The 26,887-nt window shown below is 40.3% G+C and overlaps 1 protein-coding gene across 18 annotated transcripts in view; it reads right to left on the bottom strand.

Annotated features, from left to right (window-relative positions):
* The window catches only part of lrrfip1a (leucine rich repeat (in FLII) interacting protein 1a), a 48,270-nt gene that overhangs the window by 15,008 nt on the left and 6,375 nt on the right, over positions 1-26,887 (bottom strand). For 7 of the 18 annotated variants that reach the window (XM_013266225.2, XM_013266224.2, XM_013266213.2 and 4 more), the window contains exons 3-14: positions 13,685-13,771; positions 7,727-7,744; positions 7,512-7,583; positions 5,007-5,048; positions 4,524-4,574; positions 4,280-4,315; positions 3,372-3,431; positions 3,248-3,289; positions 3,063-3,116; positions 1,767-1,826; positions 247-330; positions 26-70 (exon numbers count right to left, since the gene is read on the bottom strand). In XM_013266225.2, coding sequence (XP_013121679.1) covers positions 26-70; positions 247-330; positions 1,767-1,826; positions 3,063-3,116; positions 3,248-3,289; positions 3,372-3,431; positions 4,280-4,315; positions 4,524-4,574; positions 5,007-5,048; positions 7,512-7,583; positions 7,727-7,744; positions 13,685-13,771 — 651 coding nt within the window. The remainder of the gene's footprint in view (positions 1-25; positions 71-246; positions 331-1,766; positions 1,827-3,062; positions 3,117-3,247; positions 3,290-3,371; positions 3,432-4,279; positions 4,316-4,523; positions 4,575-5,006; positions 5,049-7,511; positions 7,584-7,726; positions 7,745-13,684; positions 13,772-26,887) is intronic. The other 11 variants (XM_019352882.2, XM_019352881.2, XM_013266212.2 and 8 more) reach the window with 10 other exon arrangements.

Here is a 26,887-nt window from a genome sequence, read left to right on the forward strand (position 1 = left end):
AAAGGTGAGCTGGAAATGAACCGACCCTACGATAAAGCTCCTGGCTGTACTGACTGAGTGACCTGTAGAACTGCAAGAAGGGATGAAGAAGGAAGGAACAATGATGCTTGCATGAGAAATAAATGAATGAACATTTAACTTTAAGCCCTGCTGTCCCACCCGTGATCATGTAGCAGCAGAAAACTGTTTTTGGGGGGTTAAGTGCATGTGTCTTTCTGATGGTCTGGCTTTTGTCTGCATACAGACCTGGTAACCATTGAAAGCTGAGCCTGGGTTTCTGGAAGAGGACAGACCATTGAGGCTGTACAAGTCAGAAGAAGTGTAAGAAGCCTGAAATGAGGAGAGCAAGAGTGATGAGCGGAGATAAGAGGGAGACGAGAGAAAAACTGATAGGTTCAGAAGGTCACACAGCTGTTTGTTGAAGCAGCATTTAAAAGAGTGCAGCAGTACACACACACACACACACACACACACACACACACACACACACACACACACACACACACAAAATTAAGAGTATTCCTTCCTGACTTCACTTCGGTACCATTGTGAACTATGGTACTGTGCAAAAGTCTTGAGCCTTCTTCATATTTTCGAAGAACCAGACATTCTTATATTTTTAAAGTTGTCATGAGCATAAAATTCTCCAGGTTTTCTGATAATCTTCTCTTTTCAGAAGTTTTTTTTCCTTTCATTTTCAGTCCAGTCCTTGTGCCTGTACATTTTCAAATGAAATTATTGAAGCATTAAAAAGACACCTAACTCAACAGATGAACCAGCTTTGTGTCTATATGTAACAGACAACTTAGCAAAGAGCCAATTTTAAATTGTATATTTAGGCACTCCTAGCAGCCTGTCACAAAAACACATTATGTTCAGTGAAGCCTCATCAGAAAATGTCTCAGTGGCTCTCAAGAAGCCTTTCTTAATGAAGAGAAACAGTGAGAAAAGGCTGATGATCTGTAATCAAGTGATGAATCCAAATTTAACATTAAACAGAATTTGATCCACCATATAATACTATCTGGAAAGTCTCTGATTGGTAACAGCTTCATTTTTCAGTACAACAATGATCCCAAACACACTGCCAATGCAGTAAAAGCATTCCTGAATAGAAAAACACATAGTGGAGCACTATCAGTGATGGATTGGTCTCCTGAGAGCCCAGACCTCAACATTATTGAAGCAGTAGGGGGATCACCTTGACAGAGACCAGAACACAAAGGCTGAAACATCCAAAGAAGAGCTTTAAATGTCCTTCAAGAAGCCTGGAGAACTATTCCTGAAGACTACTCAAAGAAATTAGAAGAAACCTGGACTGGAAGAGTTCAGGCTGTGTTGAAGAATAAAAGTGGTTACACCAAATACTGATTTTCAAGCATGTTGAAAGTCAAACAAGCCGTTTTTACTTTATAGATTGTAGATTATAGATTTCTGCACCTATTTCCTGTTTTCCAAGAAACATGAAACACAAATTAAGAGGGCTGACTCAAGAGTTTTGCACAGTATAACCACTCTTTGCAGGAAAAATGTCAGAGTCATGTTTGAAGCGTCTCTTAAATTCAAAGGCAGACAGCTGCCCAGGCTTCAACACCAAATCAGCAAGTTCAATAACATCTAACCATGCACCAGTGAGTACTAGAACTTGTTAGACCACACACTACACAAATATTTCAGTTAAAATAAACAGACTAAACCGTCAGCAGCTACTTCGGTTATTAGTCATAACTTTGGACAGCGAGTGGACGGTGTGCAGAGCCACGCACCAGCTGCAGGTCTGACCGGGAGACACGAGACAGCCGGCTGTCATCGCTCAGTCTGGAGCTCTGAGAAGCGGGAGGCACAGGTGATAACATCAAACACTGCCCAGCAAAAATCTGAACTCACATCATCACCAACGCATGCAGTGTTCAAAGTAAAGCAAATAACTGTCAGGTTTAAAGGAAAGCTAACATGTCCCATACAAATGTGGCCAAACAGACACAAAAATAAGACAGTACAATATAATAGTATTTATAATTCAGCTTTTTAATTAAAAGCGTAACAGCTCCTAATTCGTGTTTTGTTATTTGGAGGGGGATGAATAACAATAAAAATGAGGAAGGAAATCTTTTTGTTACTGGTCTAATCATTCAATCGTGAACAAAAAATAACTTCCATTATTTGGACGCTCTTCCAGTTAACTCGCTATCCGAACGATCTTCACGGCTTTCACACGCTCAAGATCAGCAGCTCCACATGGGACATCCAAATGACAATTTCAGCTTGGGTTTCACAAACGTTACACCCCGTTTGTCATGTTTTAGTTCAGGTTTTTATCTCGGGCTTATTACTGCCTACCTTTCTGTAATAGTTGACCACTAACAGTAATCTTCAAAGGAGTTTTCAAAGACAAATACAGTTATTAGAAGTAATTCTATTTACAAGGTGTTACTAAAAAATTCACCTTTTCCATTGAGTACAGCTGCTTTGTTTAGATCACTTCCGTTAAGCCCTTTTCTGACCACCTGTACCAAGCTTTCATTTTTTGAGGATTTTATTTTTTGGAAAAGCCAAATCTGAGGTGCAGGGTGGATTGTGAGTGAAAACTGTGCTGGTCTGAACAAAACACTGGTATGCTTGCAGTTGTGCTTCTGTTGCAATGCCTCTGGGTCATGACCAGTCTTCCCACAGCAGTGACATGAGGGTCAGGTCAGTTTGACACTCACACATGTAAAGGAGGTTCAATTTGGACAATTTCTAATCTACAACCTGTCACAGCACTGGAAATGGTCCAGAGGTGCACACGTAGATCAGCCAAATTTAAATGTTTTTCTCTTTCTGACTGCAGTTTGCAAAGACCATTAAAATGACTAAAACATTTTCCTGCCTCGTGGCAACATGTGACATCCTGTTTTACAACCTATCGTTATCAGCTCAATCTGCCTCTGCATTTTGTCCACAAACAAGTTTTAACACATGGCAGGTGAAGCTGGCTCATCAAGCCAAAAGCAAAAGCAAATCTCTCATTGTTCCAGCGTAAAGCTGTTTGGCGGCATGGATCAGAGGTGGACGGCACGCACCGTGAGGTCTAGCCTGGAGCGAGACACTCTGCTTTCATCACTGAGTCTTGAGCTCTGACAGAAAGAGGAGAGTTGTGAGCAGGTGCTATATAAACCTTTCTTCTGATACTTTAACAAAAATAAGAATTTCCTTTTTCCCCACATCAGTTTGAATGCTACAATCAGTTCGACACACAACTACTGACCCTGTCAGATTTGACGCTGTATTCGTCATCACAGCCGTTTTTCTGTGAAGGAAGAACCAGAATGAAACACACAGATACCACCTCTGTCTGTGCCATGTGTGCAGCAGTTTGAGCGTTTACATACATCTCTGTCTTTGTGCTTATGTTTCTTCTTTTTCTTTGACTTCTTATGTGAGGAGGAGCCCTTGAGAGTGAAGAGAAGCAGAGCAGAGAAGTATAACACTGAGGAGTTTGGACGACAGGTTTGAGAGTGCAGAAGCAATCCGAGAAGCACACCGAATATTCATGCACGAATGACTCTCCACACCGAACACACAGCGATTAGTGGCACAATAAAAAACTGATTCAGTCAATAAACTGAGCCAAATATCCGGGATCTCGTATGTCCGGCAGAATGATTAGTAAGAAGAATTTTTCCACAATTACAAAGCACAGGAACAAGTTGCACTACAGCCTAAAATAGTGCAGAGTTTGTTTTGGTTGGAGAAAGATGGCTCCTTAACGGATACCAAGGTAATCAAAGTTCCTTTACAACAGCACAAACAAGAACTCAATGAGCAACTCTGGAAATTGCTTTGGGAGGTTAGTGATTGATAATGGTAAAAAGCCTTCCAGGGAACTGCTGGGAATTGCCGTGGAGTTTAAATATTCTGGCAGTTTTACAAGGCTTAGACACTTAACAAGCTTCAGCTCCAGCTGCTTGGCGTAGAGGAGGCCTACAACGCCCTCGACGTTACATCTTTTTAAAAAAAAGTTTATGCATCATTTGCGACATTGTGCACAGGTTTACTCAAACATCTGATCATAAAGTAAAGAAATAGGCAGATGGATAGTGAGAATGGACAATAAAATCTAATCTGTGTGTTATAACTCAAATGTCTGGCTCACGAACATGCTTTGTATTACTATTATTTGAGTTCCTGCAGGAACCCGCAAACCAACTGTTAGTCAAAAACAAACAATTCACAACAAATCTCCTGGAAAAGCAGTTTAAATTCATCCATCGCGTGTTCAGACACTGTCAGCTCTTACCCCTGCACCATAAGCTCCAACTGCATCAAGATCAGACTGTGCAAAAACACACAACATCATCATGTCACACTAACACCAGCTTGCTAAGTTATCCAGCACTGACACTCTGCCTCCAGAGGAGAGGGTCTGTTTTTGTGAATGAAAATGCAAAGAGAATAACTGAAAGGAGAAGAATAAAGGAGGCTTCGGATTTCTTTTTTCTTTTTTTTTTTTTTAAATTACATGAGCTGTTTGTGATACTGACCCTGGCGCTGCCTCGGCTTCCCACTGACATCCGCTCATCGTCGTCTGAGAGCTGCGTGAGAGGGCGAGAGAGTGAAATGGATGGTTAGGGTTCGGAGAATGCAATGGCTTACATCTGCAAAGACTCCAAATATGAGATTCTGACAGGAGGCCTTGAGCTGCAAACACACACGGTCAGTTTTCAGTGTGACCCTAAATACAGAAACAAACCTCATCTAAAACTTCACCAACACTCCCCTTCAGCGCTCTACTCAGATGAATAAAAACAGAGAGCTGCCTAAAGTATGAGCCTGTTTCAAGTAATGTTCATGTTTCAAGTGTCATGAAAACATGCTGCTGGATCGACCAACACAAAGCCACATGTAACTTATAATTTAGTTACTCTGTGCTGTGTTCGTCCAGCACTGACATTTTCATGGTAAAAGACAATAGATTACAGAGTTAAAGCATGAAGAGGTGGAAACAGACAGAGAGGACTACAAACCATGTGAATCCGTGAAGGACGTGAGTACCTCTCACTGTCTTCCTGAATAAGGGAAGGAAGGGGTGAAGATGGAGGAGAGAAGGGATGGAGGGGGTAAGGTAGGAGAGAGATGTTAAAAATCAACAGGATAGACGACGAAAGAGGAAAGTGTCAGTTGAGCGTTTAAATGTCTTTTGAAGAGTCCAGATTAAGAGTCCAGGACAGATAAACATTTAAACACCACAAAGAGATCAAAGTCATTTATTCTGTTGCTTTACATTGTTATGTTATATTTTTATTTCTTGTGTTTTATTTTATTTTTTATCACACTGAATTTTTTTATCTGAGAAAAGTGCTATATAAATACATTTTGCTTATTTGCTGAAGAATTGATAGTTAATTTAAAGCAAAGGGAATCTCTCATGCAATTCGTATTTGCCAGGTGATAAATTAGATTTAACTGTACTGCTGTTTTCACCTTTTAACTGCGTTAAGATGCGGATTAGAACATATCTGTTAGTCCATTGCTGATTATTTGAGCAGATTTCTTTATGTTTTTATTTGCTCAATTTGGAGTCTACAAAGAAAAAGTGTGCATTCATTGGGAATGGTCAGCTAAAGTGGTTCTTCTTCAGGGCTGAACAGCACCACAAAATAGTGCCTCCCTTTTGTTTTTTCTCTGGAATTTAGATAATATGCCAAATAAATAAAAAAGCAATTAAAAAAAAACTCTCTTTATTGTAGTAAAACAAATCACAGTATTTGGGTTCAGATGTGATTAAACACTATCCAAACTCCATCATCTTTATTACCTGAATCCATTGGTACAATGCAAACAATGCATATTTTATACCAAGACAACAGCCATGTTTACATGGACACAAGTAACCAGTTAAAAAACCTGACTGGAGTAGAAATGCTTCACCTAAACACACCAACTGGAAGATTTTGACCCTATCACACACATTTGTAGCTTAACCTACCTAGAGACAGGTAGGTTACACCAATCCTTAATCAGATAGGTGTGCATGTAAACACTTTTTCCAATCAGGAATGTTCTTGATAAGTCGACTAGTCCAGTAATTGTTGCTAATTGCTAATGTTTACATTTCTACAGCCATCTGCTACTATATAGAGCTGCAGCCTCGACATAGTTGTAGAAAAATGTAAGTCTGTTAATTTAGGCCTGATCTTTTTGTTAATATTATTATTATTCTTTTCAATCGCAATTTATTCTTTAGTAGTTTTTTCAAACATTAATTTGTCATATTTTAGTAATATATGAAAATCTTTTAGTAAAACATTTTCACAACATATTTAATATCATAATATATTTATTTTAAGTGTTTTTTTTTTTAAACTTCTTCATTGTGAGGAGCATAACATGCAATGTTCATAATGCACATAATGCAAGGTGCCACCCAATTAAGCAGAGTTTAAAGTAAGATTCAGTATTGAACAGATTATTTAATAGTTTCAATTGCCGTTGTTTAGAGAGTTTTTGACATTGACCATCAAACAATCCTCAAATTTAATTTGATATCTCAAGTGTTTTAGTTTTAGACTAATTTCTTTTTCCCGTTTAGTCGACTAAGAAATTCTTTGCCAGGAACTCCCCTATTCCAATGTTCAGGGTGAAATTATCCTTACTGCGCATGTCTGTTACCATTTAGCGAACCAAATGTGGGTACATTCAAAAAGTGACAAACGTGAGAGAGGAGAGAAACTGAAACTCATGAGATGCAGCAGGGTGACGATAAAAAAGGAGAAATCCAGACAAAGCTGTTTGTTTACAGCAATCACAACTACTATTTCTACCATTCCCAGAAAGTTGGACAATTCCAAAATGATTTATTCTGTTTAAGTGCTTGACGCATGATGCAAACGCACATTAGGGTCAGATCACCTCAGTTAGGGTCAATGTAAACAGTGAAGCTCTAATTTGACACATGTAAATATGGCTACTGACACAGTGACACAACCTGAGTAAAAGGAAGCTCATAGAGGCTCAGCCATACACACTTTAAATCCACAGCTGTCAAACAGTAATCCAGCTGACACTCATGCAATTTCCACCACATGCCAACACTGTTCAAACTGAAACATTATGATACTGCTGACAATAAACCGTTGCATAAATTCTCGTTACCACCTAAAATTACGCATCACAATTAGTCAAACAGTTACTCCTACACACAGAGTATCATTGCTGTGCCAAACCCTTTGAATAATCTGCAAAGTCATACTGAGTAAGTTAAGTAGTGAATTCAACGCAGTGAATCCCATGCAGTCTCACACCAACGGGGCAGATGGTCATGCTGATTCAAAGCCAGATGGGCACCCTGCTTTTTAAATAAGTGGATTATCATTAATGTTCAAGCTTTGATTCCTTATAATCCTTTTTTTTTTTTTTTTTTTTAAAGGCTCAACAGGAATTACTGAGAATTCAAACACAGACCGGGCACATGAAAAAGTCAAAATACATGCAGATCTGTTAGTGTTGTTATCACTGCACAGTAACTCTACCATCCATTGTTCAATATCTCCCCATTTGTTGTCCACGCGGTCATCTAATTTGGTGTTCAAGCCATAGTATTTCTAGGGAGAGGCAACAAACGAGGGCAAGATAAAACAGGTAACTGATTCTATCTTTTTCCAGGGTGCGATCTGAAGAACACGTCAAGGACGATCACATTAAATCCAAAAATATGCAAGGTAGAAATGAGGAAGAGTAAACCTACCTTCTGCACCTGAAAGATCTAAGCAGCAACACCAAACAGCAACAGAGGAGAAAGAGCGGAAAAACAAACAGGAAAAAATTAATTAAATCAACATAAAAAAAGATAAGTGATGGAAAAAAACTGAAACACTGGAAAGTGAAAAGCAAAACAGCATGCAGGAAAAAGAGCATGAGGCTCGGGAATGTGAAGAACCCCGCTGCACAGCAGGACCTGACCCACGAACACAAGTTCACCCGAGATTTAACTACCTGTGAGACGCACTTTCACAGCATTTTCCCATGCTCCTGTAAGGTTGGTATCAGTGACGGAAGCCTGTGCCAGTGCCACAATGTCACTTTCACATAGTCTGTGTAACCAAGACTACATAGCATAGAAAACCACGTGACCTCGAGAGATCCTGGTACAGAGGGCTTCCAGAACCACAACCACAGGGTGGTTCTCCAAATAAAAAAAACAAAACAAAACATAAAAATAAGCTCCTGGGTAACTCTACAAAACATCTCAAACTGTCCTGTTAGGTTAGGTAGATTTGACACCTAGGACAATAAACTTTATGCTTGTGTAGACAGAAACATAATGCATATGCAGTAAAATTAAAGGTGCAGCCCTGAGCTGCATCTTGACTCATCTCAGAATAAAAAGAAGAAGCAAAAGGGAAACAGTGAACCAGGTGAAAGATCACCATTTTAGTTACACTGTGCTTGTTTAATATGCACAGATAAAACAAGGAGTATGTGTGTTTTACGTAGTCACCAAAATGCTGCAGCTGAAGCTCACTGCTTTTCCAAGCTATTGGATGTTTTTCCCCTCAGGAAGCTGGAGGTTGCCTTAGAGGATGATGAAGATGATGCTTGTCTATGTGAAGATTATTCAAAAAAGTCTGCTGACGTAAAAAAAAATAAAAAATCCTCCTGAAATTACCTTCCAGATTTGAAAAGATATTTGGTTGTTAATTATTTCTTAGTGCAAAATTGTTTGTTTGCACATTTGCTTGGACATCATCAGCAGAGTTCTTGAGACCACACAGTACAGTGGAGGCCCACTCATTGTAATTCTTGGTGATGAAAAATGAAAATATATCAGCAGCTTGTACAAAGTGTCCGAAAACAAACAAACAAACAAAAACCCCTAAAACCCTCTGGGGTCCAGGAACCTGTGCTCCTAACCCTTTGTTACAAGTGTTATATTTTTTTTTATTGTTATTATTTTATCAAAAGCAGACTAAAACTAAAACTCTTTCCTGTCATCAAGTTAAACTCCCATTATCAGATCACACTGTGAGGCCATGAGATCAAATCAAACCAGGCAGGCTGAGACCCTCTTAGTGTTTCCTGTGGTCGATGTGCTGCGTCACTTGTGGGTGTTGCCATCTGAAATTTGGAATGTTTGAGGAAATTACGGAAAATTAAGGTAGTTTAACTATTCCGATAAATACAATTAACCTTGGCTTTATTTATTTTGGTAGTGGTTGTTATTCGAGATGTTCTGTGCAGGGAAACTTTTAAAGTAAAATAAAGATCTCTGCAGCCTCCAATTTCCTTCATTCTTTGAGTGTTTTGCTGATGTTAACGTGACGGGACAAAATAGAAACGACTGCAATCAGATTTCCTAAAATCTCCCACATACGTTCTTCCTTCACCAGTGAGACCAACACCCGTTAAATTTAAAACAACCCTACACGCTGTCTTTTTGAACTTGTTTCAAAAACTCTGCTGACAGCAGGACATACTAAAAACACACCCCATCCTCAATGACGTACTTTCTACCCCAGTGCTTTAATCCAGATTTACTACCACTGTCTCCTCTGTATACTTGCCCAATAAATGGATTGGCCACTTTTGCAGTTCTGGTCATCACAAAGCGATTTGCAGATGACCGCTCTGCCCGCTGCATCGCTGTAGTAGCAGCAGCACTTTTAGGTGATCAATGGAGAACGGCCTCTTGCCCTCATCTAATTCATAATTAACCTGAAATGGAAAGCTACGTCCCCACACCAATAACCTCACAGATATGCTGTTGACTCAGGAAAGTCATACTAAACTTCAAGAAGGTGAAAGTGAGTTATAAAGGTCAGATTTATTTATAAATATCGCTATAACTCATATCGTTGCAGAGTCACAGCTCTAATGTTCTGCACACATCTTCCAGAAACTTCCTCTGTTAGAACCTCAGATGCTTCTGACCATGTGACCTTTGATCTTGCTTCAAGATCAAAGCAATCACAATACTACAATCCAGTTAAAGAGAATTTGATTTTTACCTAAAAATGAAAGAGTTGAACTCCAAAGAGTGTAATATTGCACAAAAATGACCAATGTCCAGTCTAATCAGATTAGGAAGTGACTGGAGGGATCTCGTTTGCTTACTTATCTCTTATTACGTGTCTGGACAGCCTATTAGCAAGTGAGCCAGGCACCGTCATAATCCCATTCATCAAACGAGTTACACAATCAGCCTACATGCCAGCACCGGTCCCCTTTGACTCACCGAGCGCACCTTCTTAATTGGAGGGGTTTTTGGGCGCCTGGTGAGGGCAGCCCTCAGCCCCCCTCCGGTAAGCCGCCGCCCGGCCGTCCTGCTGCCCTCAGGAAACCAGGAAAGGTCGCATCCCTCAGCGGTCACCAGGTAACACCATGACCAGTCATGAAGGCAGGCTGATGGTATGACAGAACGCTGAGATTTGAGCTCAGAGCACTCGGAGCAACAGAGGTTTGAATTTCCCCTCGCGTTTAATGCTGCAAAGCTTCTGCTAATAATCCACTCCTAACTTCTGTCTTCAGCGTGCGAGGAAACATCCAAAAATCCAGAAGGTGGCTGAGAGCACAGCAACCCATCGCTGGCGTCCACGATACGGCAACAACAACAACAACGAGTGCTCCACTGCAGGCTGGACCACAGAGCACAACCTGCTAAGCTACTTTAGAACTCGGCTAAAAGGTTTAAAGGACACACAAACACACACGCACACACACTGACCAAACCCAGCTTGCCAATGACCACTAATCTGGCATATATGACCGGGGTGTGTGTGTGTGTGTGTGTGTGTGTGTGTGTGTGTGTGTGTGTGTGTGTGTGTGTGTGTGTGTGTGTGTGTGTGTGTGTGTGTGTGTGTGTGTGTGCGCGCGCGCGCGCGCGCGTACATGCAGAAGATTATTGTTCAGGCTCAACACCTGTGTTTTGATTGGTGAAATAACAATGAATTAATATTATAATTACTAATAATCTTTAAAATCTATTTAAAAAAAAATAGGCATTCCATATTGACGAGCCATAAAAGGTTCAGTTTGATGTAAAACACTAATTTCTGTGAATAACATACATCAGACTGTCTCAGTATAACCCAATGGTATTAATATGGACGCTGTCACAACCCACATAGGCATTACTGAGGCCGCCAGTGTGTACCATTGAGTGTCTCATACAGTGTAATAACACCCTCAGCCACACTGAAAACACAGCCCAGGAATGGTTCCGTGACCAAAAAGCCCACGGTGCCGATCCAGTCTCCAAACTCCCCACAACGGTATCCAAGTGTCTGTGAGATGAATGAAACTGAAGGATCTGCTGCTAACGTTGTGGTTCGGAGGTTCTGTGTTTATACCCTGAGGGGTCAAAGGTGTTTAGGCTGCACAAGGGGGGCTTCACAGTAACCCAGGCCACAAGGCATTTATGGGTGCCTGCTCAACCAGTGAGCTGAACTGGCACTCATTTTGCTCCGTGTCTGTTTGCCTAAAAGGTTTATGGAATTTTTCTTTTAATGTGGTGGTTGCTGAAGCTGCAAAAGCTCATGCATGTTGTCTACTAAAATCACAGTGAACTCTGGTCACATAAAGTTTAATGTTGACAGTGACTTGAAATTATGAAGGCACCTATTGTTTTGGAGCAAACACAGCACTCAGTGACTGCAAGAGTTGATGGCAGCAGCCTCCATCTGCAGTGTGATGCACCCACAAAAACTGCTCGAGGGACGTAGCAAAGTAGCTAAGAAGCTTTCAACCTCCCCACATCTCAATCTGATACAGCATCTGTGGCTCCAGCCTGAAACCCACACAATCCAAAGGGGTGTCTGCTAACGTCACAGTGCGAGACAGCCAGAACACCCCCAGAGATTCCATGTCCGTGTGCTCAAGCAGCACAAGAAATAAAATTTATCGACTGGATTTCCAGAAATATGCTTCAACAGTACAGAAACTGTGACTGACGTCTGCCACAACAGACAATTATTTCACTGTCATTTATTCTTCTGCTTTTTAAAAACAAACAAACAAAAAAGTCCCTTCACAGGGAAACTGAGCAACTTTTGAGTTGGGTTTCCACAGGTGCTAGGCAGTCTGTAGTCTGTTTATGTGTTCAGGATTATTACCGACTAAGAATAGTGAGCTCGGAAAAGCGAGACTCCCCGTGGTTCAGATCAGAGGTGCTCAACCAAAGAAAGAAAAACTCATGTAACAGCACTGAGCTCACATCCAAACACCTTTCAGCGCTGCACCTGATTCAACACAAATCGGAACACAGCACGGATGCCAGCACCAACACTGGAGCTGCTGAGGGTCCAGTACAGAGGTTTATTGGGTTCTTTGCTCTTTTTTGTGAAAGATGTACAAGTTTTCCATGACACATTGGTAAAAACGGACATGTTAAATAAGAAAAACCAAAGATTCTATTCACTGCTTACTTCCCAGGAAGGCAGTGCATCAGGTTAAGGGACTACTAATATCTGGAATAAGTTATGTCAGTGTTATACTATGTACTGTATTTAGCTACCCAAAGAGACAAAGCCACAAAAATAGAAATGCAATAACAACCAACTTTGCAGGTTAAACTGTCTGACCTTTCGAACGAGTACAGTTTATAACAGATAATGCAAATTACTGTTGTGTTTGTTTTGGAAGAACTCCTTTAAATGTGACGGTTAATTAACAGGAAAAGTGCTCCGTGGAGTCTGAAGAAAAAGGTCTAATTTTATGTTACTCAAAAACTTTCCATGTGTCAAGATATGCATCAGCGTGGGCTGAGATTAACTTTAAAAGGTTTTGTTGAAAGAGTAATTAGTGAGAACTTTGGAGGACTTCCTCATTTGCTATGGTTATTTAACCTCAGTATCAGGTGTTGGATATTTACCCAACCTAGAAACCTTGTAACTAAGGATTCAGTTTATTACAACATGTTGGTATATAGGTGGTGGAACTGTTTTAATACATAAATAATAGATGTAATTTCCCTTTCTGAAAGCCTTAAAGCTGGATTCTTTCACATGTCCAGCAGGGGTTGACTCCTCAGATCCTACCCTTATCTGGTATCAAAAGGCCAAGATTGCTAACATGCTCAGCTAGAGGCTACAGAATGGGAGCCCAAAAATTAATGAGTGACTTCCTGCTCGTTATGTCCATCTTAATTATATGGTAACAGTCTATGGTTTGAATCAACTCATAAATTCAATGTGTTGAACAACATCATCTATAGTTGTTGGAGGTTTTTTAATGAAGGAATTTAAAAAAAGTCAATCAAAAGTCAGTGTCTAAACTACATTTTTACATTAGTCCAAATGAAATCCACAGGAATGTTCTTTCTATGAACGGCAAAGACTGCTTGGATGTCGACAGCAGTGCTCCTAAGTTCTGCAGTCACAGTTCCTCTGACCTTTGACCCACAGGATCAAAGAGTCACAGCTTAAGAGCAGAAAGCAGAGCTGACAGGAAATGCTTTCGGTCCAAACAAAACCAAGTGTCCAGTACCAACAAGTGTGCTTAAATCCTTTTGTTTTTCAGGACAGTGTTAGCAAGCCATTTGGCAGACAGCAGAAATACTTGTTTAACTCCATCAGTGCTCCACTGTTTAGATTCAGCGTGAAATATTAAACTCCTACGGATGTAAAATCATGCATATCTGTCCTAATATGAAGTTTTGTATTATGCCATATCGTGTGTCACATGTCATGGGGTATTTTGACCTGTATACCTCTTTCTGTTGTCGCTCCAGCTCCTTCATGCGGATCTCTCGGGCTTCTGCCCTGGCTGCCCTCTTTGCTGCCAGCCTGGCCTCGGCCTTGGGATGGAAGGGGGGGAGGGGGGCAAATAAAAACAGAGAGAGAGAAATTAGAAAAAGGAGAAGTGAGATAGCAGCAGACTTAGTCCAACTCACACACATCCACGCATCTATAAATGTTCAACACACATGTGAACAGAGCTCCAGTTCCTTGACAGAGTTACTTTGGGAACTTTGTGACACATTGTTGGGAAACAGAAATAAAAACAGTCACACAGCTGAAGATTAATATCACAGGGGGACACTATCAGCCCTTAAAAACCAGTCAATAACGCAGTGAACAAACACAGGACATCAAGAATCATTTGAACTCTGAACAGATCTCATGGACTTTATTTAGAAGCAGACAATCTAGTGAGACTCCTAGGCCCCCGTACATTTGAAAGACTTGCCTCTGCTCCACTCAGCACTCAGGCGAGAGCAGGGTCTTTCCCTTAAAAGGATCTCTCTCTCTCAGAGTGTGTGCTGCAAGTGTGTGTGCGTTACAGTGTGCGTGTGTGTAAGCATTTCCTTCCTCTAACTTGTGGTAGACACTACACGGCTGCAGCCTCTAGGCGGGGTAACTGTAACAGCTCATACCGCTGCACTAATGCATTTCCCCAATGTCAGTCACCATGACTGAGTAACAGGAAAACACTAAATACAGAGTTGGTTTCAGAAGAAAGCACGATCCCACACATGCACGCTATCAACAAAGTTCAGCTCAGGACTCACATACGCGTGTCTGCATTCATTAAAAGCTTCACCAGGGGATACAAACAAGCTTGGCCAAATCTGTGTTGTCATCAACAACACTGACGTTCTGCACCGCAGATAACAGAAGCACATTCATCTCAGTCTTAAAATGAGAGCAAACTGTCAAGCTAGATTCCTGCGCTACCGTTAACAAACTTCAGCCTCTGTATGAGATGAAATGAGGGTCTTATCAAAGGCACAGATCATCGTTTTGGCCCCCAGCATCCTTTACATGTTGTTCTCCAGATGCTTCCATTAGGGCAAAGGTTTGAGCTCCCTGAAGGCACCAATAATAGACACACTGAGTAATTTCTTCCATATGCTGCTTTTTTAGACCAATCATGGCCCTTTGCGTCTGACAGCAGGAGCTTAGACTGTATTTCTGTAATCTGTTGGACTAGAGTATATAAAGCAAACGGCCCCTCAAGGATATTAAAGCTTTACGCAACATCTCTGCAGGTCTCTACTCATGTTCACGCTCAAACTGCGTCACTTAGTCCATTGTTTTCACGTTTTAGTTTTAACACTTTCCTCTCCTTTGCACAAAGAAGAGAAGACAGTGTCTGAATATGTACATTAAAAGAAAGAACAGCATTTGGTCTAGATGTCAACATGTTAGCTGCGTATCAGCAGTGCTTGCTGAGCAAACTTTCTGAGTTATTCAGTCACTTTTATTCAGCTTGTGTGTATGCCGTCAGCATCACGTGTACGCTCGCTTTGTTATTATCCTGCTTTATTATCCAGGTTTTTATATTCCTGTATCATTCTGAAATTGTCCAGGTTAAAGTTCATGTGTCTTTGATGCCTTGCCATGACACAGTGTCTCGTTTGGGAAGTGATGAGTGGGCAAAACGTCCACTTATGTCACTTGACTATTTTATGATTCGGCATTTACTCTTAATTCTGTTTGTTGCATTTAAACAACTTTAAAGTGCACACTTGAGGGGGGGAAAGAAAAATTCAGTGTGGGTGCTTTCTAGCAGGAAACATTGTCCAACATTTAGACATTTATTAATCTCAAAACTAATAAAACACTAAACTGACTGCAGCATTTGAGAGGTGTGGTGATGTGGTGAAGCTCACCAAAAACAGACACACAGCAGTTCCTCCCAGGCTTCCTCCACAGTAAAGCTGTAGTTATATTACTGAAACTAGCATCTATTTTTTTTATACATGCTGGGTCATGGATGCTGCTGGTTCACCAATAAGCCGTTTTTGACAGCTGTCATTCTATGAGTAAACATCTGGATTTAAAGCTGACTTGATCAGCAGTATTTTTGCAAAGCTGCAGCTTTATCATGGTCAAAGTATGAACTACAACTAACTGTAGTGCTGTGAGCATTCACAACTTATTTAAAGCCTATTAACATCACTGCAGTGATGCTTTTTTAGCGTGTAGACCCCTGTGATGCTATGGCCGCATGATAGAAGTTATGAGCTAAGAAGTGCACAGAATGACTCACACAACGACCATCTGCTTGGATCTGCTCTGAAGATGTCTTGTAGGTGTGGAACCGGGCAACAGAGGATTGAAATATCTGAACAGCAGGCTGGTCGCTGCCTCAGTAGAGATGCTTTTTGCCCGGCAGTGAACTGTGTCTATTTGCCGAGCATTTCACATGAATGAAAGCCATGCCACCATAATGCATTCCAGGCCCTTCCAATTCAAAAGAATTGTCCTGAGTAAGCCTTGCCAATTAACTAAACATTGTTAAATAATGATAAAAAAGACCAAAATAAAACCCCTTAATTATAAACAATTTTCCAAAAAGCTCCTAAAAGTGATGATGCAGGAGTCTATATTGACTCTGTGCTGCACTCACTGCCTGCGTAAGTGCCATTTCCTCCAAGTCAATGCTCACTGTCCTTGGGACTCTTTGCATTTCTACCAAAGGCTTTAAGACACAAATCCCTCTAAAACACTACCTGTGCTGACAGCTACACTATGTATGTGCACACAAACTCCCTCTTAGACATTTTCTCTTCCATGAAATTAGAGGTGGCAGAAGAGTAACATGGCATTAGTCTGTTTGACCTCCAGCAGCATAAATACAGCACTTGAAAACTTCCATTAGCACTGGTACGCAGTTGCTCCATCTAATAGCAAGCTCCGGGGTGAAGTGCTTTTTATCCACTCTGTCAGTGAGGTTGTTCAATAGTTCAACCACCAAATTAATTCAGATCAAAGACAAGAGCAAAACAGACCTGCAACAGGCAGATTAGGGAGCATGAATCGCTGGAAATATTTTTATGGGTGGGCACATAGTGCTGTACACAATGCAACACAATTTAGTTCAATAAGTGTCAGAAAAATGTGAACAATTGCATACTGCATTAGACTTTCCCGTCAAGTCACAAAGGTTGCCTTGCAGTCAGCATCTATTGTGTAGACCAATTTGTTTTACCGGTGCCTTTAATTACAGGCCAGCTGGGAAAACTATATATAACCGGTCAGATGTTTGTTTGCTATATCACACTCATATTTGAACTGGCTAAATATTAAAAGATGGTGTGATGAAGGGATGAAATCAGTATCGGCACTGGTTAAAGTGTCCCTTTCATGTTAATTTCAGTCTGCAAATTTCGTTTTTCGGACTCTACTTGAGTAGTTTTGCATGATTCACAGCTCAAAAAAAAATCCCTTAACATAGTTTATTCTATTTGAAATGAATTGTTTTAGCTCCTACCCTCATGTTAAATACATTTTCTTCTGATTGGTTACATAACTTAATATGTTGAACAGCAGGTGGGTGGGGCTTCTGTGCTCACAGTCAGAGCTTTGTGCTCATATTTAGGGGTATCCCCTCCATGACGTCATACAGAGACAAGAGAAGGAAAAATTGCTTAAAACTGAGTATGAGGGCTAAACTTTTGGCTCATGGACATTACTGGCATTCATCTTCATTACTGGAAACTCTGGTCATGCTTAATATGAACATTCACTATCCACTTTCATTTAATTCCAACTTGTAGTCTATTTCTTTGATTAATTTATATTAAAGGTTATCAATCCTATGTCTAAAATGGTTTATACTCCCAGGATTTGTGATATGTTTTAGGACAAATGAGTGTATTGTGCTTGAGGTGTTCGCCTAGCTTGGGACGCTCGGGAATTATTAATTTAATATTGAAAAACAGAAAAATCACTCATTTCAGGATGAGGTAAGAGACCTCCTTCTTTCTTCTTGTTCCGTTTTAAAACTTTGAAAGTCAAATTTCAGACACTAACTGCTTGAGGGCACCCGCCTTTCAAAAACCCGCCCTTCAGAAACCTTCACAAAACTAAGAGGTGTGAATTATTTCATCATGACCACATTACTGCCTTCCCTTTTAGTGTATGGCCATAGAGTGCAGTACTTAAGCACACAACAGCTTAACTCAAGACACTTAAAAAAAAAAAAGAGCACCTAAAAAAATCCCCTTTTTTCCCTTACAAAAGTGTGTGCAAAAGCTCAAGTTAAAATAAAAAGTTAAACGGTGTACCAGCTTTCAGTTAAAGTAATCCAACATGATGCGAGCAGCTGTAACAGACTGGCTCATCTTTCCATGCGAGTGTATGTTGCATCAGCCTCCAGTCAAAAAGATGCACATAACTAGGCCAAAAGACACACTCATACCTTCTTTCTCTTTCCTCCTTTAAGGCTATTTATACCGACCTACATGGACTCTGGTTCTATCAGACTGTTCTAATTCAGCACGATGTCAATGGGCTGTCCGCCCTCCTGAGAGACAGTGAGCTAGTTCAGTGCAAAACTGGGATGCTCCAAAGTGCTCTATAGTGATTCGGAGATGCGACAGAAGAAATAAATAAACAAGTTTAAGTGGGAATACTTCACAGTGGAAAAATCATAAATTACTATTTTGGTCAATTATGGCAATCTCAGATATTTAATGTAGCTATTCATCACCTTAACAAGCATTTTGGATTTAACTTTGTTTTGTTATAAACCCTCAAACTTTAAATACATTTCAAATGAAAAATAAATAGAATAATTTGGGTTGAAAAAGAGATGACAGTTCACATACAGTATTTTCATCATCTTTCCTTGATTGATGAGAGCAATTTATTGTGTAAGACCAAATGAGAGATTTGGAGAGAAAATGAATGCAAAATAATAATAATTTTATTCCCATAATCATAGTTTCACAATCATTAGAAGCCACAACCGTAGCTGCAAAAAACTCCAAACCAAAACAATGATTCACCCCCTAGTTTAATGAAGGTTCATTAAGACATACTGTGTAAAGGAAGATTATATAGCCTCCTTCTAGCTCTAAGTTGCAGGGGTTTTTTTTTTTTTCATTTTAATCATAATAATATGTTACTTAAGTACCTAGAGAGGTCAAATTTATAGTTCTGGCTTCTGTCAACTTGATCCCTTGAGTATCCTGACAGCCTCTCAGGGCACCAAGTCCTCAAGAGCTGAATGCCAGCCTGGTCTGATTGTCTCCAGCAAGCTGGATTCCCACGCCCTGCATGCCCATCTTCAGCAGCCAAAGTTGGGTGGTTATTTTAATGACCACGAGTGCTGACAGGCTCCACAAAGAGAGCACAGAAATAACTCTGATTTCTGTTTGACTGTGTTTAAAATGAGAAGGGATCATTAGGTGGATTCACACACAGTTCGCTCATTGTACGGTGAGGGTGATGACTAAGTGTACAAAAAAAAAAGTTTATTTCCTCTTTGCAGAACCTTATAAACCTCCCAGATGTTGCCTAAAAGGGAGTGGCTGGAAGAAAGTTCAGCTTACTATGAAGCCACAGACATGAGTCAACTCAACGGACGTCACAAATGGACAAATCGAGCCGTTGTTTCCAAACCTGATGAACTCAGCAGACGATTCCACATGTGCTCACAGAGGAAAATACAGACCTTGAAGAACTACAGCACCGAACAAAAAATACTTAACTTGCCATCAAGTTGAAGTTTCAAGCTGAAAAGTGTACAGTTATAGTTATCTAGCACAATGATGACCAACGTTATAAGAAACCCCCGCCCCCCCTAATATTAACGTTTTCCCGAGAACAACAAAACCTAATACAAAAGTCAGGTTTTCGGATTTTTTAATCATTTTTTTAGCGTTTAAAATTTGCTCTGGTGTCATGAAGATCAATCTGCTGACTTGCGCGTCTCCAATGATAATATTGGTAACACCTCGACAAGCGTAAAAGTTAATTCATGACCAGAGGATGTATTTCAAGATGGGGGTAATTTCTAGGTTTTAGAAGTGAAAACATAAAACTGCATTCTTTCTAATGGTCAGAAAGGATGACCGCTATTAAAACTCCTTATAGAAGTCTGTGGGAAAATGGGCCTCTGCTCTCTTGATCTATAGCATCAGTAAACAACTTCTTGATCTTGATGATGCTGCTTATATATTATGTTCTCTGTTAGATACAGAATAGAGGTTAACAGAGGGTTTACTTTACAGTGGGCCGGCCTTATTAGAAAGAAGTAACTACCTTATAGGTGTGTAGCAACCATGTGTAGAGTTTATTGGTTTGTCACTCAGCTTCACCCCTTATTTGTTATGTCTGGTTTCAAAAAGCTAAGATGGCCAATCAACATGAAACATGAGTCAACAAACCAATGGGACATGTCCATTTTTAAATATACAGTCTATGACAGAAAAAGATGACTGTAGCCTCCAGATTTGAAAAGTGAAGCCATAGCTTTAAGCAAAAATTCCTTCACATGACCTGTAGACAGCGACTGATTTAAAAAACAACAACCAAAAAACAAGTCAGACTGCAGAAAATGTCTATGTTGCTCATTAACATTGGTATTTTAACATTTATTTATATTTTAATGCAACACAATGATAGTTTTGTGAATTTGGTCCCATTTACTGTAAAAAAAAAAAAAATATAACAACAAAAAAGCGTGTACTCTTTCAGGTGGGCCTAACTTGTAATTGACATGTCACAACCATATGAGGCCACCGGGTTCATATTTCTAAGTCAGATCCACACACTCCCACTGGCCCCAGGGGGTTTCAAAAAAACCTACATGTCAAAGGCTAAAGGTTACATTCATCCTCTACATACAGTCTGTATTCAAGACTGTGTTGAAAGCTCTTAGTTTGTCATATAATTTGCCTTTTAAAGTCATTATGAAATGACAAGAGTCTGACCAATAAATGACAAACCCAAATAACTGGTTCCACTTGATTAAATTATATTATCAAACAAACCTCAAACGTAAATTGGAAGGGAAAATTCCGCGTGTCCAACCATCGTGCTTCTTGATTAAGACTCACTCCACCCATGCATGTTAATGAACTGTGGTTAAGTACAGAACATCCAGGGAAAAAGGGAAACTTCTGCCTGCTTCTGCTCACACAGCCTTGCAACTAAACCCCAGGCTGCACCACAAACACACGGAGCAGCTGTACAGCTCTGAGCATTGCAAACAAAGTGGTCAGCCACTGGGCAAGCTACTTCAAGCCGGGAATAAAAATAAATAGTATGTGCTTCAGACATGTCTAAAAATAAAACGAGGGAGGCAGCTGGGTCTGAACAGCGAGGACATGAGATGAAACCGGCAGAGCTACATTTCAGCGCTTTGTGCATACTTTAAATGATATACAAACACTCTGTTTGCAAACTAGTCACTGACATATTGTAAATGATGCCTGTTTAAGTTAATTTAATGTGTTTCCAACTGGGTATAATCTATCTTCTTGTTTTTTTTCTCTGTGAGAGTATCAGGACACTTCTTACTGCCTGACCACAACGCTTCAGGCAGCATCAGTTTATGTTGAAACTCCCAGGGCTCCTAAAGCATGATGGGAGAACACAACACCTCACAGGAAGTTGCACAATGTAGCTCTGTGAGTGGATAACAGAAGACTTGTTGCAGAGAGTAATTTTTGTGACATGTTTATTTCCAAATGCTGATATACTTCTTAATCAAATCACACTTTCAAACAAAGCTGTTTACTGCTCACTTTTGGGCAGTGACACCAACAAATGGAGGATGATCGGGTTTGCTTAAGAGACCACAAAAACAGTTGTTGCATCAGGGAGCTCAACACCAACAGGGCACATGAAGTTTATTTTCCGATACTTGCTCCTGTTCCCTATTCATCACACTGCAAACCAGTCAAAACAAACAACCACATGCTCCTCTGTCACTCAAAGGAACATGTGGTTGATCATCTCAGTTTAGGATTCTTTTCCATTACTGTGGAAAAGACAGGACAACAGAGTCACTACTGCCCATCTTCAAAAAGCAAATTCTTTGACTTTTTTTTGGGGGGGGGCAGGTCAGTCTTCCTGCCATTGGGTGTAACAAGTGATGCTTTGGACAAAATAAAAACAACACAGTGACACAGTGTACTGTAATTTAACCAAATATGGTACTATAGGGACGTGGTGGCTACATGCATGCTGTTATTGACAAATATGAATCTGATGTAACTGCGATGTTGAAAGGTCAGCAGGCTAAAGGGCCAAGGGAAATGAAAAAAAAAAAAAGTAACTGGCCATCAACAGATTTCAACAGTAAAACCACCTGTGTAATACTGTGATTCAGCTTTGACACCTCAGAGTACTGACATATGACCACTGGGGCTGTCCTGAAGTGTTTGGCACTAGTATGTTGGCAGTGGATCCTTTGGGTCCTGTGGCAGCTAAAACATGGCCTGCTGGGTTTTTCATAGATCTGTAGAAATCTGCATTGTCTCACCACGCACCTCAAGCAGGCAATACCTTTACAGGAAACATAGCTTTGATCTAATGCTGAGGCATGAATGTAATGAAGGAAGTGCGGTTGTTTTTCTTAAGAGTGCTTTTGTTGTGGGTATTTGTGTATCATAAAATATGAGCTGCATTTTACATGCTGTTTGTTGCATGTCTGATACCATACAGACATTTTGATCTCAAAGGGACTTCTTTGAAAAAATACAAGGTAACAAATAAAAAATAAATAAATAATTCCAATGCAAAAGTGCCAAAAGCTGTAGTTTCTCTAATGGCCACTTGTGGTTCTGACATCTGTGAATAGTTTCCTTATTTATAACAACTCCACCAGAGGTGGAAGCTGAGCAGGTTCGATATTATTAAAACTGTAAATTTGGCGACATGGCTGCTTTGATTAGCAGGTGTGTCATCAGGTGGCTGTAGCTGCTAGGCCTCATCTCCGCTAATTTGAAAGATTGAATAGATTTCTCAGCCATGTTTTTGGTGTTTAACAAAACAACCTGACCAAAAATGTGGCACTCATACAGTTTATGGATACAGCTTGTTAGCCAAGCATGCTAGCATTAGCAGTTAACTTAGATCTCCATACTCTGGTCCAAATGTGGTCTTAATACTTCTGGCTCCCATAAATCCACATGGTGGTGGCAAAAACACTAAAGTTGAGGTTTAAATTTCCCTATGTCCATCTTTTATATACAATATCTGGATGGAGCCTATGTGGTTATGCACTTCCATTCACATTACCACATCTTGATCACATGCTTGACAGGATTAGGACTCGGAAATTTGAAAACCAGCTGAACACCTTGGGCGCTTTATCATGTTTCTCCAGCGACAGTTGGCTCCCTGATATTGGTGATGTCCGTCTGAGTCATTAGCAAATAATCAGTGATTTAATGCTGCTGCGTTATGCTGGCATAGCTGTACTGAGGGTTTTGGATACAGAGCTGCTTCTCAGGATCTTCAGGAATTTGCAGATGTATCTTACAGCATTTTACATTGGGCCTACTTTCATGGAGATCAGCACTCTTTGGTCTAAGTGCATTACCCCCATCCCCCACCCACCCAAAAATCTACCTGATCTAATAACTTGTTATATCTGCACTCAATCACCCCACCCAAACCTCTCTCCACCTCGCTCCCTGAACTTCGGAGGAAACTCAGCCTTGTGGAATAAACAGGAAGGAGTTTGTGATAACAATCTACATTGGGCCGTGCACATGGTGATGTCATCAAGAGGAAACTAATACACACAGGCAAGGCACTTCCTTTTATGGAGACATGAGTCAGGCAGGGCAAACTGAACTGAAGCCAGCACTTTGTATATTCACATATCAGGAACTGCATCCACATAATTGTTTATAGAAATAATATTTGAGTACTTCATGGTATAATGGGTGTTCACTGCTGGAAACACCTTAACTGAAGGGGTTTTAAAAGTGAAAAAACCTTAAGCGCCCAACTAAAATTCGGTGTTTATTCTGAACAGAGGCCGAATTACAAAACCACACTATTTATTCAGCATGCCTTTTGACTGGTGGCCTTCAATGTGTGCCCCCAGCATTAAAGATAAACTCGGCTGTTTCTGCCTGAGGGACTGTGTGGCTTTCTGGCCTGGTCCCTAGATGACTGTGTGGTGGGCTTCATCTTCTTCATCATCAGGGCTCAGACTAATCCACTCTAAATACTCAATTCCTTAAACGCTTCACTGAGCTTCTGAGATCCACGCAGGGCCAACCTGGCAAGTTAATCCCCAGTTTAGATTGTCTCTTTAAACTCCTGCAGACAAAACAGAGTCTCAACATAAAGCCTGACAAGCTGCGGTGGAGTAAGTGATGCAGAATCATGGGTCTGGGACTATTAACTGGGGTTAAACATTAGAGATATTTGGGGTTTTTTTGGAGATTATTGGAGCCATTCTTCATAGTTTATACCAAATCTTCAACCATTATGACACAAAAACAATTTTTCTTGGTATGCAAAGAATGCCACCTTTCTGCTTTTATCAACATTGAACAAGTTGTGCCATATTTGTTAAAGGCCAGGCTGGCTGATATCATCACTATTCCATAACACGTTCTGGCGCATACGTCATCTAGCACTCCTATTAAAAAGAAAACTTTTGAAAATATCTTTCATTTTAATTCCCTTTAAGTACCAACCTGACTTACAATACAAGATGCAGAACGCCCACCCCTGATTTGTTGGTCTTGAAATTTTTGGTCCATCTCTTTCCAAATAGCGCAAGTGGACTCGTGAGATTTGAGCTTAATTCACAACAGGATATCATGAACATGTTCCAAGCGAGTACGTAATCATGGACCTTTCAGACTTTGCTGGATGGTTTCACATGCTTGTTCTCTGAAGTGATTTACAGTAACTTTGTAAACTTTTCACAGAGGCAGGGCTGTTCTCTAATTTAACCCTGAGAGATTCTAAGATAATACAGTGATAATCAATTACGCCATCACCTGGTATTCCTGCAGTGGTTTTACATATTGTCTACTGTTTAGCCTAATACGAGGCTCGAACTGCACAATATCTTTGTCAGTTACTCAGTACAGTGTGGCTGAGAGAAAAGACTACAATCAGTTATCCTTATGGTGTTTCATGAGGTATCTAATGACATTGGGAAGGAGACTTTAGCAAGAAATTTCTAGGAAAAGAATCTAAATAGACATCTAATCTAATAGTATGATACTTCAAATCACAGTACCACCTTCTGTACCAGTAACATCCTTCCACTTTTACTCCCTTTTTTTTCTGCTGTACCCAGACAACCTCAGCAAACTTGTATAGACAAGGGCATGATGCACACCTCCTTAAAGTAGTCTACTTCTATATTGGGAGGACTGCTGCTCCAGACCAGCAGCATTCCAATGCAGTCAACTTAAAGGAAACAGTGATCTAACCACAAAGTTCCTAAGTCAGTAACAACGTACTCCTGTTTCCTGTTTCCGTTCACTCACTCACACACACACACACACACACACACACACACACACACACACACACACCTTTTTTTCCTTGTGTCTGTGAGAAGCAGAGAGAAACAGATCTGAAGAAGCAAATGTCAAAGCAGTTTTTGTCCTGGAAGGTTAAACAATATTAGATGTGATGTTATTAACATCATCATGTAGAACAAACTGCGGTGACATAATATCTTGGACATCCTGAGTAAGAACTAAATTTCATGATAATAAATCCAACAGATGTTATTTCGGTGTGGACTAAAGTGCTAAACTGACCAACACACAGTAACGACTGGAAAAACTACAAATCAAACAGCAACTCTGTATTAGTTTTTATAGCTGTACTTACTACAGGCGACAAGTTTTCACTTGCACTCAAAGCAATGACAATTCAGTTTGCTCCTTCAGCCTTTCTTCTACTGCCAAGCTAAAACAAACTAAACATTTTTAGCCACATTAATGGAAACAATCCAAGAACAGCAAAATCATTTCTGCGCTTATGGGTGTGTGTGTGTGTGTTCCTTACCAACAGGGACCATTATATCCTTTATTTAGTCTCTATGAGAACAAAAATCTCCTTTTCAATTCAATTCAATTCTACCTAAATAAACACACAAACCCAGCTGCAGCACAAAAACAAGTCAATGTATTTAATGGGAGGGCCATCTGATTATATTGACAAAATATTCTGAAATGTATTTAGATTTTTTTTCCCCATCTGTTCAACACACCAATGTGATTTACTATCAGACAGTCTCCTTGCTCTTAATTTGAAATTATCAATTGCTGCCAAACAGCTAGATTTATCCATTTCCTGTTTCTTTAGGAGATAGCTGCTCAGGTAATTGTAACGGTAGTCCTCAGTGTCATTCCAGATGATTCGGACAAACTCCAGTTCGAATGTCTTGGTCTAAAGGTTAGTGACGTCCACCCCTTCTTCTGCTCTGGAGCGACTCTCTGAGCTGGATGGTCGCTCTAACCAGAATCTGAAGCAGGCGGAGAGCTGGCGCTGCTTCAAAGAGATCATCAAGGCTGCAGAGCAGTAGCAGGACTACCAGAGCCATCCACAGAGTGAGGAACTTAATTTACATTATATATAGTCAACAAGTGACATTATGTATTAACTACTTTAACAAAACAAGGCAGTTGCTGCACAAAAACAGCTCCCAATAACTTTTAGTACAAAGTCCAAAGCAATCAGAGTGATCAAAAGTAGCATTTCTCAATTTTTAAACTCAATTACACCAACAGTAACCACCTCTGATGGTTTCAGGTCCTTCTGTAGATTATTCTTGTAAATGGGACCAGCAGCTAGCTAGATAGCAGCTGGAATTCAATTAAGAGTTGGAAGGTTAGTAAGAACACCTTCAATCTTCACCTTCAAATTTCTTCCAACTCTGATGCTAAAAAAACATTTTGGTCCTGAAATAAAAACGCTTATATTCAGTTCACAGTTTGCACAGAACCATCTTTACATTCTCCGTGTTTGTAGGATCATCCAATGACCCATCTTAATTTTTCACCCAGATCTTAAGCCAATGAGTGTTGCGCTCTCTGCACTGAGATGTACTCGGACTTCCAGCTGTTAAAACTGAGCTCAGTGGGTCAGGTCTGACAGCTGGCTGCTCTGAAACAAGCAAAGTATCTGAAATGGAGTTGACCTCATTAAATTATCAGATTATAATCTGAATAATGATTCTGAAG

This window comes from Oreochromis niloticus, linkage group LG16, assembly GCF_001858045.2.
Source record: "Oreochromis niloticus isolate F11D_XX linkage group LG16, O_niloticus_UMD_NMBU, whole genome shotgun sequence".
Lineage (NCBI taxonomy): Eukaryota > Metazoa > Chordata > Actinopteri > Cichliformes > Cichlidae > Oreochromis > Oreochromis niloticus.